General features: G+C 39.3%; 1 protein-coding gene across 3 annotated transcripts in view; it reads right to left on the bottom strand.

The window, feature by feature from the left end:
* Nucleotides 1-1492: 1492 nt before the first annotated feature.
* LOC104846015 (guanylate-binding protein 4-like) overlaps nt 1493-16108 on the bottom strand; it is a 51124-nt gene continuing 36508 nt past the window's right edge. The window contains exons 1-3 of one of the 3 annotated variants that reach the window (XR_010321440.1): nt 7380-10754; nt 6512-6723; nt 1493-5416 (exon numbers count right to left, since the gene is read on the bottom strand). Coding sequence is in view for 2 of the 3 variants with exons in the window: in XM_064282211.1 (XP_064138281.1) it covers nt 6646-6723; nt 7380-7553 (252 nt within the window). In the remaining variant the exon portion in view is untranslated. Of the gene's footprint in view, nt 6724-7379; nt 10755-11368; nt 12494-16108 lie in introns of those variants that run through there. The other 2 variants (XM_064282211.1, XM_064282210.1) reach the window with 2 other exon arrangements.

Here is a 16108-nt window from a genome sequence, read left to right on the forward strand (position 1 = left end):
ACTGCTGATGTCAGATGAATCCTGGCTGAAGGCAGAGAATACCAGAAAGATGTTTACCTGCGTTTTCTTGAGTTTGCAAAGGCATTAGACTGTGTGGATCATAAACAATTGTGTATAACATTGTGAAGAATGGGAATTCCAGAACACCTAATTTTGCTCATAAGGAACCTCTACATAGATCAAGAGGCAGTCATTCCAACAGAACAATGGAATGCTGCGTGGTTTAACATCAGGAAATGTGTGCATCAGGGCTGTATCCTTCCGCCATGTTTATTCAATCTGTATGCTGAGCAAATAATTCAAGAAGCTGGACTATATGAAGAAGAATGGGGTATCAGAATTGGAGGAAGTCTCATTAACAACCTGCAATAGGCAGATGACACAACCTTGCTTGCTGAAAACAAAGAGAACTTGAAGCACTTACTGATGAAGGTCAAAGACTACAGCCTTCAGTATGGATTACACCTCAACATAAAGAAAACAAAAATCCTCACAATTGGACTGATAAGAAACATCATGACAAGCAGAGAAATATTGAAGGTGTCAAGGATTTCATTTTACTTGCATCCACAATCAACACCCATGGAAGCAGCAGTCAAGAAATCAAAAGATGCATTGCTTTGGGCAAATTGGCTGCAACAGATCTCTTTAAAATGTTGAAGAGCAAAGATGTCATTTTGAGGACTAAGGTGTGCCTGACCCAAACCATGGTGTTTTCAATTGCCTTATATGCATGTGAAAGCTGGACAATGAATAAGGAAGACTGAAGAAGAATTGTCGCCTTTGAGTTGTGGTGTTGGAGAAGAATATTGAATATACCATGGGTTGCCAAAAGAACAAGCAAATCTCTCTTGAAAGAAGTACAGCCAAAATGCTCCTTAGAAGCAAGGATGATGAGACTTTGTCTCACATACTTTGGACTTGTTATCAGGAGGGACCAGTCCCTGGAGAAGGACATCATGCTTGGTAAAGTGGAGGGTCAGTGAAAAAGAAGAATATCCTCAACAAAACGGATCAACACAGTGGCTGCAACAATGGGCTTCAGTGTAACAACCATCATGAGGATGGTGCAAGACGGGGCAGTATTTTGTTCTAAGTAGAGTCACTATAAGTCAGAACTGACTCAATGGCACCTAACAACAACAACAGCCTCTCAACCTTTTGATAAACCACCCTTGATTTCATTAATTTTTGACTCCCCGTCCCTTTTACCCAACCAGTGCGCTCTTCTATTCCCCACTTTCAGAATTCCCCACTGGCCAGGCCTCCTTGGCTGCCACTCCAAATGTGCTGCTGCTTACTATAATTGTATCTACTTGGCATCTGATAATTAAGTGTCACCATCTGGCCTCCATTGTGCCAGGGTCTATCATCCCCAACACTACCAGTGTGTCTGGCTCTGCAATGGCACATTTTCCGTGTGCCCTGGACTACAGAGGAGGGGCCACCACTGAACTTTTTAAGGATACTGGTATTTCTTTCACCAGTGCAGGTTATTGTTTGGTATTCCTGCTTCTAACACCTTAAAACTATAATTCAGAAATAGAAAGTTGAGGCCACTCTAGCTGAGATTTCGAAGGATCACAGGAAACATTAAGGCTTAGTTTTGAAGTGAATAAAGGAATTTAAAAACCAACACCAAAATGAAACAAGACTGGATGCAAATTTTGTGGTTTCCAGCACTCTGATCGTATTCCTAGAGCTCCTCATGGAGCTGACTGATGCCGTTTCTGGGAACACTGAGCAGCAGAATCATTTAATGGTTAATTGCCATGCCTTGTATTATCATTATTAATATTAAACATTACATTTCTTTTCTTATTTGTTTCTGAATGATAATACAAGCTCATTTTACAAAGTTCAAAAGATAGAAAGATATAACAGAAAGTAAATATCCTTCCAACCGCTGCGCCTACCTAGTTCCCCCTACCAGGAATCAATGTTACCAGTTTCCATGAATCTGTCCAGAGATATTCTATGTGTCTGTATGCATGGTTGCATATCCTTATTGTATTTTTACAGTGATCACACTGAGCACTTTCTTGTACCTCATTTTTTCATCATAAAATTATCTTCAAGATTGTTCTATATTAGTACAAATTGAGGACCACTATTTATTTAGTGGTTACATAGTACTTCATTATATGTTTGTACTAAAATTTATATTACCAAATCCCGGGTAAATAGGTTATTAAATATTTTCCAATCTTTTAGTGTTAAAAGCAATGCCTCGATGGACATCTTGGGTTTGCGTGTATGATTTTGTACATGTGTATTTACTAAAAGCGAACACGCTAAACCAAAGTATATAAACATTAAAACTATGTTTTAGTTTTGTTTTCTAATAATTAAAAGTTGAGTATCTTTTAATTATTTTCTATGAACCACCTACTCATATATATTGAGTAACTCTTTCTGGTATAAATCTTAAATAAAATAGTTCTTTTTCTGCAATAATAGATGAAAATATCTTTCCAGAGTGTTGTTTTCTTTGACTTTGTCATTTTGACAAAGAGGATTTACTGTATTTTCATGCAGTTTTATACGCATTTCATGTCTTCTGGGTTTATGTCATACATAGATAGAAATTTCATGTTCCAAGATTTTTTTTTTTATCTGGTATTTGCCAATTTTATGGTTTTAATCTTCATGTTTGAGTCTATGGACATTCTAGAATTTACTTCGCTACAAGATACATGATGTTTTTTCTAGATGACTACCTTATTGTCTGAGATAATTTATCAAACAGTTCGTCTTTTCCACTGATCGGAAATAAAACCTTTAAGATAAACAGTTCCTGCAGGCATTTGGTTCTCTGTCTAGACTTTAAAGATGCTCTATTGATTGGTCTGCATTGTGAAGTCCCAGTGCTGCACTGCCGATTATCACAGCTCTGCAATAGGTTTTCATACGGAGCAGATACGGTCTTTCCTCGCTCTTCTTCTGCATTATCCTGGAAATTTTTAGAAACACAGTAAGCACTTCAACTTAGACTTTCATGAAGGTAGCATGTCTAACTTCATAAAAATATCTCTTTGATATTTTACCTCACAGCACATTAAATTTACAGATGAATTAGAGAAAATTGACTTGAATATGCATACTTTATATAATTCCTTTTGTGACTTACAGTAGCATTCTTGATAAACTTATATAAAGTATTTTTTTACTACTATACCAAATTTGATCTTGTTCTCTATTCCATCTTTTGAATTGGTGATAGCGAACTTTTTTTCTGAAGAACCAGGCAATAAAGATTTTAGGGCTTTTTGGACCATACAGTGTTTTAATTACCCAAGCAACCATAAACAAATGAGCATGGCAGTGTTCTTATATAACTTTTTTATAATATCAGATAACAGGCCTGATTTGGCCCACAGGCCAGAATTGGCAAACACCAAAGCTAAAGTGCTGTTTGTCTCATCTTTAAATTAACTAATAAAATCAATACTTATTCTATCTAATGTGGCACAATGTCCTCTAGTAGATACTTTTTATGTTTAAGACTTTGCTGGATAGAAATGAAAAACTAATACACCAAATATAGGTCAGAGGATGTATCCACATTCCATAATTCAGACCCTACAAAGGTCCTGGCCAGCTTAACCTTCAGCTTATGCTCCACAGCTAATTCTCTTTAAACAGTGGGTTGAAACTTTTCACAACATTACCAAAAAATTTACCAGGTGCACACAGGATGAACTGATTTCTTTGGCAAATGTGTCAAGGGCCTGTGAAATAAAGGGATTATCATTTTTAGTAGTATCAACAATACTTTTCAAATAATTTATCTCTGCCACCATCTCTTCAGATTTCTCTTAAATCCTTCATTAAGCAGATCCTCTTGGTTCTAACACAAAAGATGGGAAGGGAGTAAAATTTTTTAAATCTGAAATTTTTAAAAGAATTACATTTTTGCATTTAAGGACTTTGTGAAGCTGTCTATGTTTTACTCCTAGTAGTGTTCTCTCTTACTACATCATGAGAGGAGAATATTGGCAACAAGGAATATGTTCTGCCTTGGATCTGGACATTGAGAGAAAGCACTGTTCACAAAATTGCTAACATTCACCCACACCATTTGAGTTTTGCTAGGGCACTAAACTAGGCATGAGAACAAATACTGTAGTAAGTTCCAACCAAAAAAATGCCAGTTGGGAGGAAGTCATTGGTCTGATTGTAGTAATTCTAAGTCTGACTTCGGATGGCATGGTCATCTGTATCTTAAGAATAATAGGAAACTAGTTAATCTAGAAAACCCTATAAATACTCCCGGACGGAAAAAGAGAGAGCTCCCCTGTGCTATGTTGTGACCTGGGCAGGCTATCCTCACCAGAGGTTAGACGCTAACAGTTGCCTATATTTCTAATTTTCTATATATTCTAATTAGGACTTATCTGATAGTTTTAGGTCAGCGTGGCTCTAACTCAGGGTCTTTGAGTTCCTGAAAACTGGCAGTGACCTTGGTAAAGGAAACCAGTTGCTACTTATTTTACATACACCTAGTTGAAACATATGGCCTTGTAAGATCAGTTTAGAATCATCCAAAACAGCAGTTCAAACCTACTTATATTCTCCAAAGACTTGGATGGGCCAAAGTTATTCTGGATTCTTCAGAGGTTCAGTGTGCCGCAGAACTCAAAGGCCTCTTGAAAAACTGGAAGGATTCACAGCTTTTAGTGGGTCATGCAGTAGGTGACCATGAAGCTTCCTTTCATTATGTTGCTCTAACCTTCCTGGGGTACCAGGGCAATGACCTTCAGGCACTACCAAGGTCCCAGCTTATGCTCCATTGTCCTTTGTATCTCTCTAATATAGTTCTCTCTTCCCTTCTCCAGTTTCTCTTTCATTTGCCACTTGTTTTCCTCTAAACTCCTCTCTTGAGCCTCCTCCTGCTGCTGCTGCTGCTGCTCCATCTGTTTCTGTCTTAGAAGTTCCTGTTCTATTTCAGCTGCCTCCTTCTTGGTTTGCTCCACTGCCCATGAAGATTTTAGAAAGGGAAGAAAATAGTAGTTCAGGCCTGAGCTCTACCTGCCTGAAATCAGAGACCAAACAAAATTTGAAAGAGAGGTGAGAAATCCTGAATTCATCCAATATCAATTTGGACATCAAGAACAGGTTTGAAAATATGATCAGAAAGACCCTGCCTGTCCGGGTGGACTTACAGCCACAATCTCCTTATTTTCAGATTCAGCAGAGTGCGTGTTCCACAGAAGGAAAGGAAGCTCATTGTCTGAGGAAGATCTTCCTCTCAGATTCCTCAGAGGGCATTGCAGGAACCTCCCCACCCACTGTGGGCTAAGCCCTGCCACTGTACCTGCTATGGCCTTCTCTGCATTTGTGAGGGCTTTGACTGCAGAATAAAATTTTCTATTTGCCTCTGAGACTGCAGGAAGTTCTGGAGGACCTCATTTGCCTGAGGAACCAAGAAAGACCAAAGAAATTTCCACTGAGGAGATTAGTGCTGCATAAGCAAGTCGGCCCATGTCATTTTTGCTTCCTGCTGAAAGCCTCCAGCATACCCCTACAAAGTCCAAGCTTCTTCGTGTAAGCAGAGACCCTCCTAACCCCTTTCCTCTCTTCCTTCAATCCCCCCTCCAGTGCTGCTCCCCACCACCGCCTTAGGTTCTAGCCAGTCAGAACCATGCACAGTTGTACAAACACACACCCTCAGGTGCTTTTACATATTTATACACCTACCTATTTTTTTTTTTTTTTTACCTAGGGCTTCTCCCTTCATGTAACATCTCAACTTTGATAACATGTACAAATACTTCAAAATTTACGTTACCTTCCTTTTCCGGAAGGTTTCCTAGACCATCTTCTCAATCAATGGGAAACACTTCCTGTAATCTGTGCTGCTGCTCTCCCCTGACACTTGCTGGCTGTGTAACTCTAGGCAAGGTATTTAGCCTGCCTGTGCCTCCCCAGCTCCCATCTGTAAAACGTGGAGAGTATGAGTAGATGCTTCTTAACCTTATTGGGAAGATTAAATTAAAACCTCCAGGCAAAGTGCTTATCATTGCCTGTCACATGAGAAAAAAAAGTCTTCAATGTATTTATTTTAGTTGTATTTTTACCCTCATATTTCGTACCATGACTGGTGCAGTTCAGGACCACAGGTTCATAGCTGAGAGCTCTGTATGCAATGTATGCAATTGTCTATTTATTTGACTCTTTCTCACTTTCGATCCACCCTCAGTGCAAAGACTCTGATTTTACTTGTAAATCCTCAGCCCTTGGCACAATGTCTGTCTCCTGGTTCGATGAAGGGAATGAATAATTTCTGTTCTGTCTCTCCTGGATTTCTGATTTCCGTATTCTTTCTTTGGAAATGAACATTTCTATTGCCAAACATTTATATACAAGAGTAAATAAATAATGGACTTTGAAAGTTAAAGGTTTTATGATATCACCATGCTTCTTCCTTACAGATGGTGTTGCATTATCAGGTTTCAGGGACCCCTTGATTCTGTTCTGTAGGCTTCCTTGTGCTCCCGTTGCTCCTCACCTTTACTCCTTTCCCAGGCACTTGAGAATAGTCTTGTTCAGTCTTTTTCTTTGCTTCTATGTAGAACTTGTGCCCTCCAGGGACAAAGAAAATTCCAGCTGAAATACTTTCCACCAGGGCCTTCGAAAGCTGCTTCAGCCTATCCCAACAGTATCTACAGATTCCTCTTCATTCTGCAGCAAGAAATCCTCCTTTTTATTCTCTATGATTTCCTGCAAGAGAAATGTAGAGGAAACTCATCAGAAGAAAGGAACTGGGGAGATAAAATTTTAAAGAAACCAGAATTGTTGATTGTTGACATAAGTAAAAATCAACTCAATGGCACCTAACAACAACAACAAGGGCATGCAATGAATCAGGAATCAGGGGACTTAATCTACTCCCAACTCTGAAAATTTTCCTAACCTGCCTGGGCCTCAGTTTCCTTGTCCATGAAATGATGGGGTGGCAATAAATAACCTCTATGATTCTTTGCACCTATAGCAGTCAGTGACTCTATCTTCAATGATACAAGAGCACTAAAGTTTAAGGATAGCCTGAAATGAGGCTCTGATAAGAGAAATGTTGGTCCTAAGGAATGAGAGAGTGTGTTCAGAAAAGCAACAAGTTCAGGAATGACTTTTGGCTGCTTTGTGCAGGCTTTGAATCCATAGAATTATTCACATAAGGTGATATCTATATTGATCTTGTTCAGTGATCATCTCGATTTCTAGGTAAAGTGTACAAACTTTAGGGAAAATATAGCCCCCTATAGCTCAGACTACTTTATTCTTCAAGTTAGAAATAAGCCATGGGGACAATAAAGGCACCTGTAGGCTTCATTCCTTAATGAGAAGTGTCACAAAAGGTAAATATTATGATTAAGTACCACGAGCATCTTCTGGAACTCGTGATTTTCATCTTTGAAGCAGTGCTCCATGAAGACTGCGATGACTTCCTTCTCACAGGCCATGTGAGCATCCAGAAGCTCCTGGAGTGTGTCTGTAGGAAGCCTCAAGCACTGAGCCATCTGCTCGCTGTAGTGGTTGGTTGCCTTCTGCATGGCTCCCAAATTCTCAAGTCAGGTCCAAGTTGTCACCGCATTCTCTAAACAAAGCACTGCACCACTGTTGATGACATCCACAAAGGTCACTACCAGAGTCCCCAGGCCTGAATGAGGCAGGAAATTCAGGAATAAATATCAAGTTCCAAGATTCTTAGACTACGTTTCTAAAATCATACAAACACACACACCTACTTCCTTCTAATATCATCACCTTCATTTTCCTATTGACTCTTCCTTCTTGGTTCTCCAGGCCAGAGCATTAAAAAAAATTAAATGTTTACCTTCATCTAACCTACTCAAGAGTGTCAGGAAAAAATTAATTTTCCAATAAAAGGAATTAAAAGGAAAATAGATTACACAAGTAGTCAGATAAAGCAGAATAAATCAGATCATATTTATTCCTAATTCATAGGCTTCTGATCAATTTTGGGGAATTTATGGGCTAATATTGATTTCTGGGTTGCATTAAACTCTAAAAATATCCTTCGTATTCTCCTTGCAAAGAATATTTTTCATATAGGACTTTCCCTACAGAAGATGGTATATTTTGTCCTTACAGGCATTTACTGAATCCCATCTCCAGTTGCCAAAGCATTAAGCAATCCCCAGGTTTTCCCAGTTGAGTAGCACTTGAACTTCCCTACCCCAAATTTCTGTGGGTTCCAAACATGAAACCAATTTTTTTTTCAATTACTCTTATTTGAAGAAAGAATTAGGTGTGAAGGAAATGTGAAAACCACCACAGTAGGGAAAGCAATTACTGTTGAGATTGTCCCATCCCTTCCATCCCTTTAATTATTATTCCACTTTTCCACTAGACCTCCTAGATGGGCCCAATGCACAATCTGTGGAACCTTAGGTGAGTCTAGGTTAGATGAGTCTGGGAGGTCCACTAATGAATATTTGAAGTACAGCAGTCATTTTATTTAGTCATGCATATGCATTTTATTTAAAAAAAAAATGAACAAGTAAATCAAGCACACCTGCATCATATTACAAACATGGCAAAGAAAAATTATGTGTACACAAATGACAACCAAACAAAATCTGACATTCACTACCAAACCCTAAAATCAATTTTCTTGTTCTAGCCTATTTTTCCCTTCTGTATCTCAACCTCTTCCCGCATCTTCTTACATGGGCAGAAAAAGTCAACCCTCCCTCAACTTTTAATTTCCAACATCATACCCAACAGTGTAGCAAATTAGGGACACTAGTAGAACTCTTTCTTCCTAGAAAAAACAGAAAATTTTAAATAACATGTGTGTTTGCAAATTTATGGTTAGAAATAAGGAAAACATCTTACCTGAATAAATGACTCAAATCTTGAGTATATAGAGAATTTTTAGAAATCGATAATAAAGAGCCAAGCTAATTAAAAGTGGGTAAGATACTTGAGTAGGCTTTCTTCATGAAAGGAGATTTCTTAACGGCCAAAAGACACAAGAAAGTATATTCAACATCATAACTCGTTATGGAAACACAAGTTAAAAGCTCAATGATGAACAACTGCCGCCTTTGCCATGAGACTGGAAGACCTGGATGGTGTTGGGTTATCATTACTGAATTTTTATCCAGGATTCTATAGAGGAATCCTGATCAAAAGGGGGGAAATGCAGAACAAAATTTCAAATTCTCATGGAATCTAGCTTATGTAGAGCCATGGAGGGTGGATGAACCCCTGAAGCTATTGCCCTGAGATAATCTTTAAACCTTAAACCAAAAACACTCCCTGAAGTCCTCTTAAAACCAAATAATACTTTAGCTTAACTAGTAAAAAATATCTGCCTTGAGCATTATGTTCTTTTTTTTAAAAAAATAATATTCTATTGTGTTTTCAGTTAAAATTTATACAGCAAATTAAGTTCCCATTTAAAAATTTCTACATGATTTGTTCAGTAACAATGGTTACATTTTACACAGCGTATCAACTTTCTCATTATTTCCATCGGGTTGTTCAGTTTCCAGTAATCTAATTTCCCTGCCGCCTTGCCTTATCGTCTTTGCTTTAGAGTAAGTGTAGACCTTTTGGACTCTAGAGTAAGTGTTGACCTTTTGGACTCATACAGATGATGTATTTTTATTTTTTAAGGAGTATAGTACGTACAGGTGATATTGTTCATCTTATGAGGCAATGTATTATTAACTAGATAATGACCTCACGGAACAGTTTTGTTTCAAGGTTTAAGAGTACCTCAGGGCAATAGTCATGGGAGTCCAGTAAGTGTGGACTTTTTAAGAACTTGAGTTCTGTTCCACATTTTGCTCCCATTCTATCAGAATCCATCGGTTGTGCTCCTGATCAGAACTGTCAGTAGTGGTAGCTAGCTACCATCTAGTTCCTCTGGTCTCAGGGTGGATGAGGTCTTAGTTTATGTAGACTACTAGTCCTGTGGACTGGTTTCTTCTCTGAGCTTTGGTTTCCTTTGCTCTCTTTTGCTCCACATGCATAGAGAACAATAGTGGTATGTTAGATGGCTGCTCTCAAGCTTTTAAGACCCCAGACGCTACTCACCAAACTAGGACGTAGAAGAAAAACTTAATGTACTATATTATGCCAATTGACTGAGTTGTTCCACAAGACTATATGGTCCTAAGCCTTCAGACCCCATAAACCAATCCCACAAGGTGTTTAATAAGTATCCGTGTTTGTGCCACCTATGTGCTTTATTGTATATATGAATATGGATGGATGCATACACTTACATATATATATACACCTGCATATACCAAAAACAAAAAAACTATTGCCATCGAGTCAATTCGGACTCAAAGGAACCCTATAGGACTGAGTACAAACTGCCTCATTGGGCTTCCAAGGAATGGCTGGTGGATTCGAACTGCCAACTCTTTGGTTAGCAACTGAACGCTTAATCACTGCACCACCAGAGCTCCTGCACCTGTTTTGCTGTGTATACGCTCAACAACAACCAAATAAAATTTAAAAATCACCTAGAATGAAACAAACAAACAAAAAACCTCAATGAAATAGCATTACACACCCACCAGCATAGGCAACATTTAAAAGACAGAGAACACAATAGTCCTGCCAAGATGTGGCGTAAGTTACTGCTGATTAGAATTCCCTTCTAGAAAACTGTTTGGCACCTTCTGGTGAATTGAAACTTGCACCTATCCCACTATCCAGCCATTCCAGTACTTGGTATAAGTGTATTGAATAAAAATGCAACATATCAAAATTTGTGAGGAACTGCTAAAGCGGTGCTGGGAGGGAATTTCATAGCACTAAATGCTTAAAAAAAAAAAAAAAAAATGCTTATATTAGAAAAAAGTCTCAAGTCAATAACCTTAAGCTACCACCTCAAGAAACGAGAAGAGTAAAATTAACCCAATGCAAACGCAACAGGAAATAAAGATAAGAGCAGAAGCCAATGACATAAAAAAGCAAAAAAAAAAAAACAACAGAGAAAACCAATGGAACAAACACTGGTTTTCTGAAAAGATGCATAAACTTGACAAAGAAAAGAGAGAAGATACAAATCACCAGTATCAGGAATGAAACGGGATATCACATATCCCTGACTTGGAGCTGATGAAGCCGGCAAACTGGAATACAAAAAAAGTTCCAACAAAATCCTGTCCTGTCTAAGAGTAGGAAAAGGACAGCTTAGCAAGACAGAAAACTTTTAGGCAATAACCACTCTCCTCCAGCCAACGGCCACAGAGAACATTAGTTTCATTGTGTAGCATAATGAGGCAGGAGAAACGTAGAGAAGACATGAAAGAGAGAAAAGCAGGAGGACCTGTATCTGTCCAAGAACAAATCAGCAACATACTGTGAAGGTTTTTACCTCAATAATATTAAAGGAAACACAGAGGTTGCCAGGAGCTTGTGGCGCACCGTGATCGTATAGCGGTTAGTACTCTGCATCTTGGCTGTAGCAAGTTCAGTTCGAATCCAAGTCACGGCAATGTCTGGTGTCTACCGTGGCTGAGCCTGGCTCATCTTTTCCTTTCACTTGTTCGTTTCTGTACTGGCTGCGTCCATTACCCGAGGCCACAGAGGTTCCCTTAGTGCTGCCTTCCGCGAGCAATCCGCTGTCAGAAGAGAGGAAGGAAACCCTACAGTGCACACACCTGCATCGTGGTCATCTGGAAACCCCGGACTTGCCTAATGTCTGAGCATGTGCACAAACTATCCCAAAAGGTGAAGGCTGTCCATAGTTTCCACTAATGAAATGTGTAGTCATAACTCTCCCCCGCCTTTTTTTTTTTTGGTCGAGTTTTTTCAAATATCAGTGGGGACCTTACAGACAAAAATAGAAATAAGAATTCCCACTGCAACAGGAAATTTTGCAATAAAATGTAATAAATACAAGAAAATCTAAACTTGATGCCGTCAAAGTCTCCCCTTTTTTTATAACAGTAAGTTATTGAAGTATAATTCACGTAGAGTAAAATGCACAAATCTTATGAACACAGTCTGATGAATCTTGACAAACATAACCATCACCTAGATCAAGTTACAGGTTTCCATCAACCCACAAAGATCTTTTGAACACTTTTCCAGTCAATCTTTAACTCACTCCCACTTAGGCAATCACCATTCTGTTTTCTATCTCCACAGTTTTGACAATTATTGAAATTTACATAAATGACTATACTTTTTTGTGATTGTCTTTTTTTTTAATGCAACCTAAATTTTTTTTTTTTTTTTTAGTGTTTTTGAGATATATCCATGTTGCTGCATGCATGTGTGTGTATTATTTTGGTGTTATTGGTGAGTGTAATTTCAATGTGTGAATAAAAGACAGTTGATGAACAATTGGGTCATTTCTAGTTTTGGCTATTGTGAACAAGGCTGCTATGAAAATTCTTGTACAAGTCTTTTTGTGGATATGTGCATTCATTTCTTTTGGGTATGTACCTATTAGTGGAATCGCTGGGTTTTGGAGTCTTCCAGATTGGTTGTGCTATTTTACTGCTTTAATGGCAACAAGAGCTACCATTGATGCACATTCTTGTCAGTACTTGGTGTTCTCTGTTTTTTATGTTTTGCGCATTTTTTTGATGGGTGTATGATGGCATACCATGGTGTCATGGATTGAATTGTGTCCCCAAAAATAAATGTGTATCAACTTGGTTAGGCCATGATTCCCAGTATTGTGTGGTTGTCCTCAATTTTGTGATTGTAATTTAATGTTTAAGAGGATTAGGGTGGGATTGTAAAACCACCCTCACTTGGGTCACCACCCGACCCAAGGTAAAGAGAGTTTCCCTGGGTTGTGGCCTGCACCACCTCTTATCTCTGAAGAGATAAAAGGAAAGGGAAGGAAGCAGACAATTGGGGAACTCATACGACCAAGAAAGTAGCTCCAGGAGCACAGCGCGTCCTTTGGACACAGGGTCCCTTTCCCTGAGAAGCTCCTCAACCAGGGGAAGATTCAGGACAAGAACCTTCCTGCAGAGCTGACAGAGAGAGAGAGAAAGCCTTTCACTGGAGCCAATACCCTCAATTTGGACTTGCAGCCTGCTGGATTGTGAGAAAATAAATTTCTCTTTGTTAAAGCCATCCACTTGTGGTATTTCTTTTATGGCAGTACTTGATGACTAAGACACATGGTGACTTAAATTTTTGTCTCCATTATGAGTGATGCTGTTGAAGGTTTTTTCTTATGCCTTTTGGGTATTAAAAAATCTTCTTTTGTGAAGAGAGCCTCTTCAATTTTAACTTGCTTAACTTTTTTTTTAACTTTTAAAATAAATATTTTATCTTAGGTTACATTTATACATATAGAAAAGTTGAGACAGTAGCACTGAACTTTCACATACATTTCACAACCAGTTTCCCCTATTATTAATATCTTAGCACATTTGATGCAATTAATGAACCAAAACTGATACATTCTTATTAACTGAAGTACATATTTTATTCAGGTATCCTTAGCTTTTGCTTGATATCCTTTTTCTCTTCCAGGACATCATTATATTTAATTGTCATGTCTCCTTAAGCTCCCCTTAACTGTGACAATTCTTCAAACTTCCCTTGTGTGTGATGGTTTGACAATTCTAAGGAGTTCTGGTCAGGTATTTTGAAGAATGTCCCTCCATTAGGATTTGTGTGATGTTTTTCTCTTGATTAGACTGGGGGTATGTGTTTGGGAAGGTAAAACACTATTCCATCACATCATATCAACGTGATTTACCACTGTCGATGTTAATTTTGGTCATCTGGTTGAGGTAGTGTTCCTCAGGTCTTTGTTCTAAAGGTGCTCTTCTTTCTTTGGAAGGAAGTCACTATAAGTAGCCACATTTAAGTAGTGGGTTTTGTGCTACACCTCCTTGAGCCCAGAGTACCTAAATTATTTGGCATTCTTCTGCAAGAGATGTTAGTCTATTCTTATGCCAATGAGGGGCATTTATATTTATTTAGTCAATCCTTTGTTTATGTTAATAAGAACTTGTGAATGTGTATTTTATACTTTGGTTAATCTAATACTAAAAAACTAAAACCAAACCCAGTGCCATCGAGTCGATTCCGACTCATAGCAACCCTACAGGACAGAGTAGAACTGCCCCATAGAGTTTCCATGGAGCGCCTGGAGGATTCGAACTGCCGACCCTTTGGTTAGCAGCCATAGCACTTAACCACTACGCCACCAGGGTTTCCAATCTAATACTACTGTATTTATATTGTTGCTAAAATTATTTTAGTTTGGCCATTGGGAGCTCTTTCAATCAACTCCTGTGTCCCTTTGACCTACCCTCATCATTTTGTTTTTTTTAAAGGAGTCCCTGGTTGGTGCAAAGAGCTAAGTGTTCAACTGGGCAGTTTAAGTTCAGCCAGAGGCATCTCAGAAGACAGATGATCTGCTTCTCAAAGGTCACAACCTTGAAAACTCTACATAGCAGTTCTACTCTGCACACACGAGGCTGCCATGAGTCGTAATCGACTCCACAGCAACTAATGCATACCTTTCTTAAAGTCATTATTTATATTTACTCCAGTTAAAAGCCTAGTTTACATTTCTACCTCCAGACATAAGCTGACAGTTTTAATAAATGCACTCATGATATGTGGTGCACAGATCCAGGCAGAGTCTCACTGCTTCTGCCCACCCTTCTCTTCTGCTTTGTCTCTATACGTTCTTATTTCTGTCTAGATCAGGGCCACTGCAGATGCCAGCGCTTTGCTCAGCTTCGCTCCTCCTTGGATGCCCCACTGCTCTCTGGCATCAGATGACTCTGCTGAGGGCAGCTGAGCACACAAAGCTGGTGTAGTTGAAGATAACAGGCTCTTGATTCATCCAGGCTCTGGTCTAAGGGTCCTACTGACTGCGTCTGATTATTACCCACAATCCTCAGCCCTCTCTGACCCCTAAGGCCATAGTCTCTAACACCGTTACAACCACTAGGTGTCTGTACCACCTCAAAGCTACTCTCTTTCCTGGAGGCTCAGTTGCTTGATTCCCCACAGTGTGGCAAGCAGAGTGCCTAGTCCAAGGCCCAGCATGCGAATCACAGAGTAACAGTGACGTTATTATTCTTTGCATGGGCTCCTTGCATCTCCCTGGAGAACAGGCAAATGTGACAAGAACATTATTTCTAAGTTTCATAATACTGTAACACAGCAGAACTTACTTCCCAGCTTGTAAGACATGCTGCAAGGGTGGTTATTGCACCTCAGGTCAAGCACTAATTCCTTTAGGATCACATCCTGGTCCCCTAGGCTGCCAAACTACTGTATAGGCAAACTCTTGAACACTTTTGATTCCAGTATCACTACCCGGTTCTCCACACTTCCTCATTGACAGCAGGGTTGCTCCTGGCTGCTGGATGTCAGTGTAGACCAGATTTGCCTATGGAATAACAAGTCCAGCAGAAGTAGAAAAAGGGTTGCTGCTCTGGTCTGGTACGCACAATAAAAACTTGTGCAGTGGCACCCAGAGGCAGTAAATGAACTGTGGCGGAAAGAATAGGAACCACACATTGACCAGGAATTAAAATTGGGTGTTCCTGTACTACTGCTGAACCACTAGTGTTCCAAATTCAAGGTTGCCTCCATATCTCATAACAATCCCAATAGCCTTGTTTTTCCCTGAACTGACATCCTTGAGTGACTAAAGAGGAGTGGTAAAGGGAAGAAATCTTGGAGTGACTTTTCACTTCCTTGCTTTTTTGTAGGTCTCTGTAGCACATAATAGTTTAAAAACAGGACCTTTTTTTTTTTCATTGTGTCTTAAGTGAAAGTTCACAATTCAAATTAGTTTCTCATACAAAAACTTACATGTACATGGTTATATGACCCTAGCTGCTCTCCCTACAATGTGACAGCACACTCCTCTCCACCCTGTGTTTCCTGTGTCAGTTAACACAGCTCCCAAAAACAGGGAGCTTTCAATCTTTGGTCTTTTCCAGGGACTCAAAAAAGACTTCATAGAAGAGAAGCTCAAGAATCACCTAGACCTCCTGGAGTACCTCGGACACATCCCTAAACATCCAGCCTCCTGAACCTGTCTGGGAAAGAACTGGAACCCATCTTAAGGTTGGAAGGAAAGCGATGGGAGGCACCAAGCAATCAGAGGGCAAAG

Source organism: Loxodonta africana, chromosome 3, assembly GCF_030014295.1.
Source record: "Loxodonta africana isolate mLoxAfr1 chromosome 3, mLoxAfr1.hap2, whole genome shotgun sequence".
Classification (NCBI taxonomy): Eukaryota; Metazoa; Chordata; class Mammalia; order Proboscidea; family Elephantidae; genus Loxodonta; species Loxodonta africana.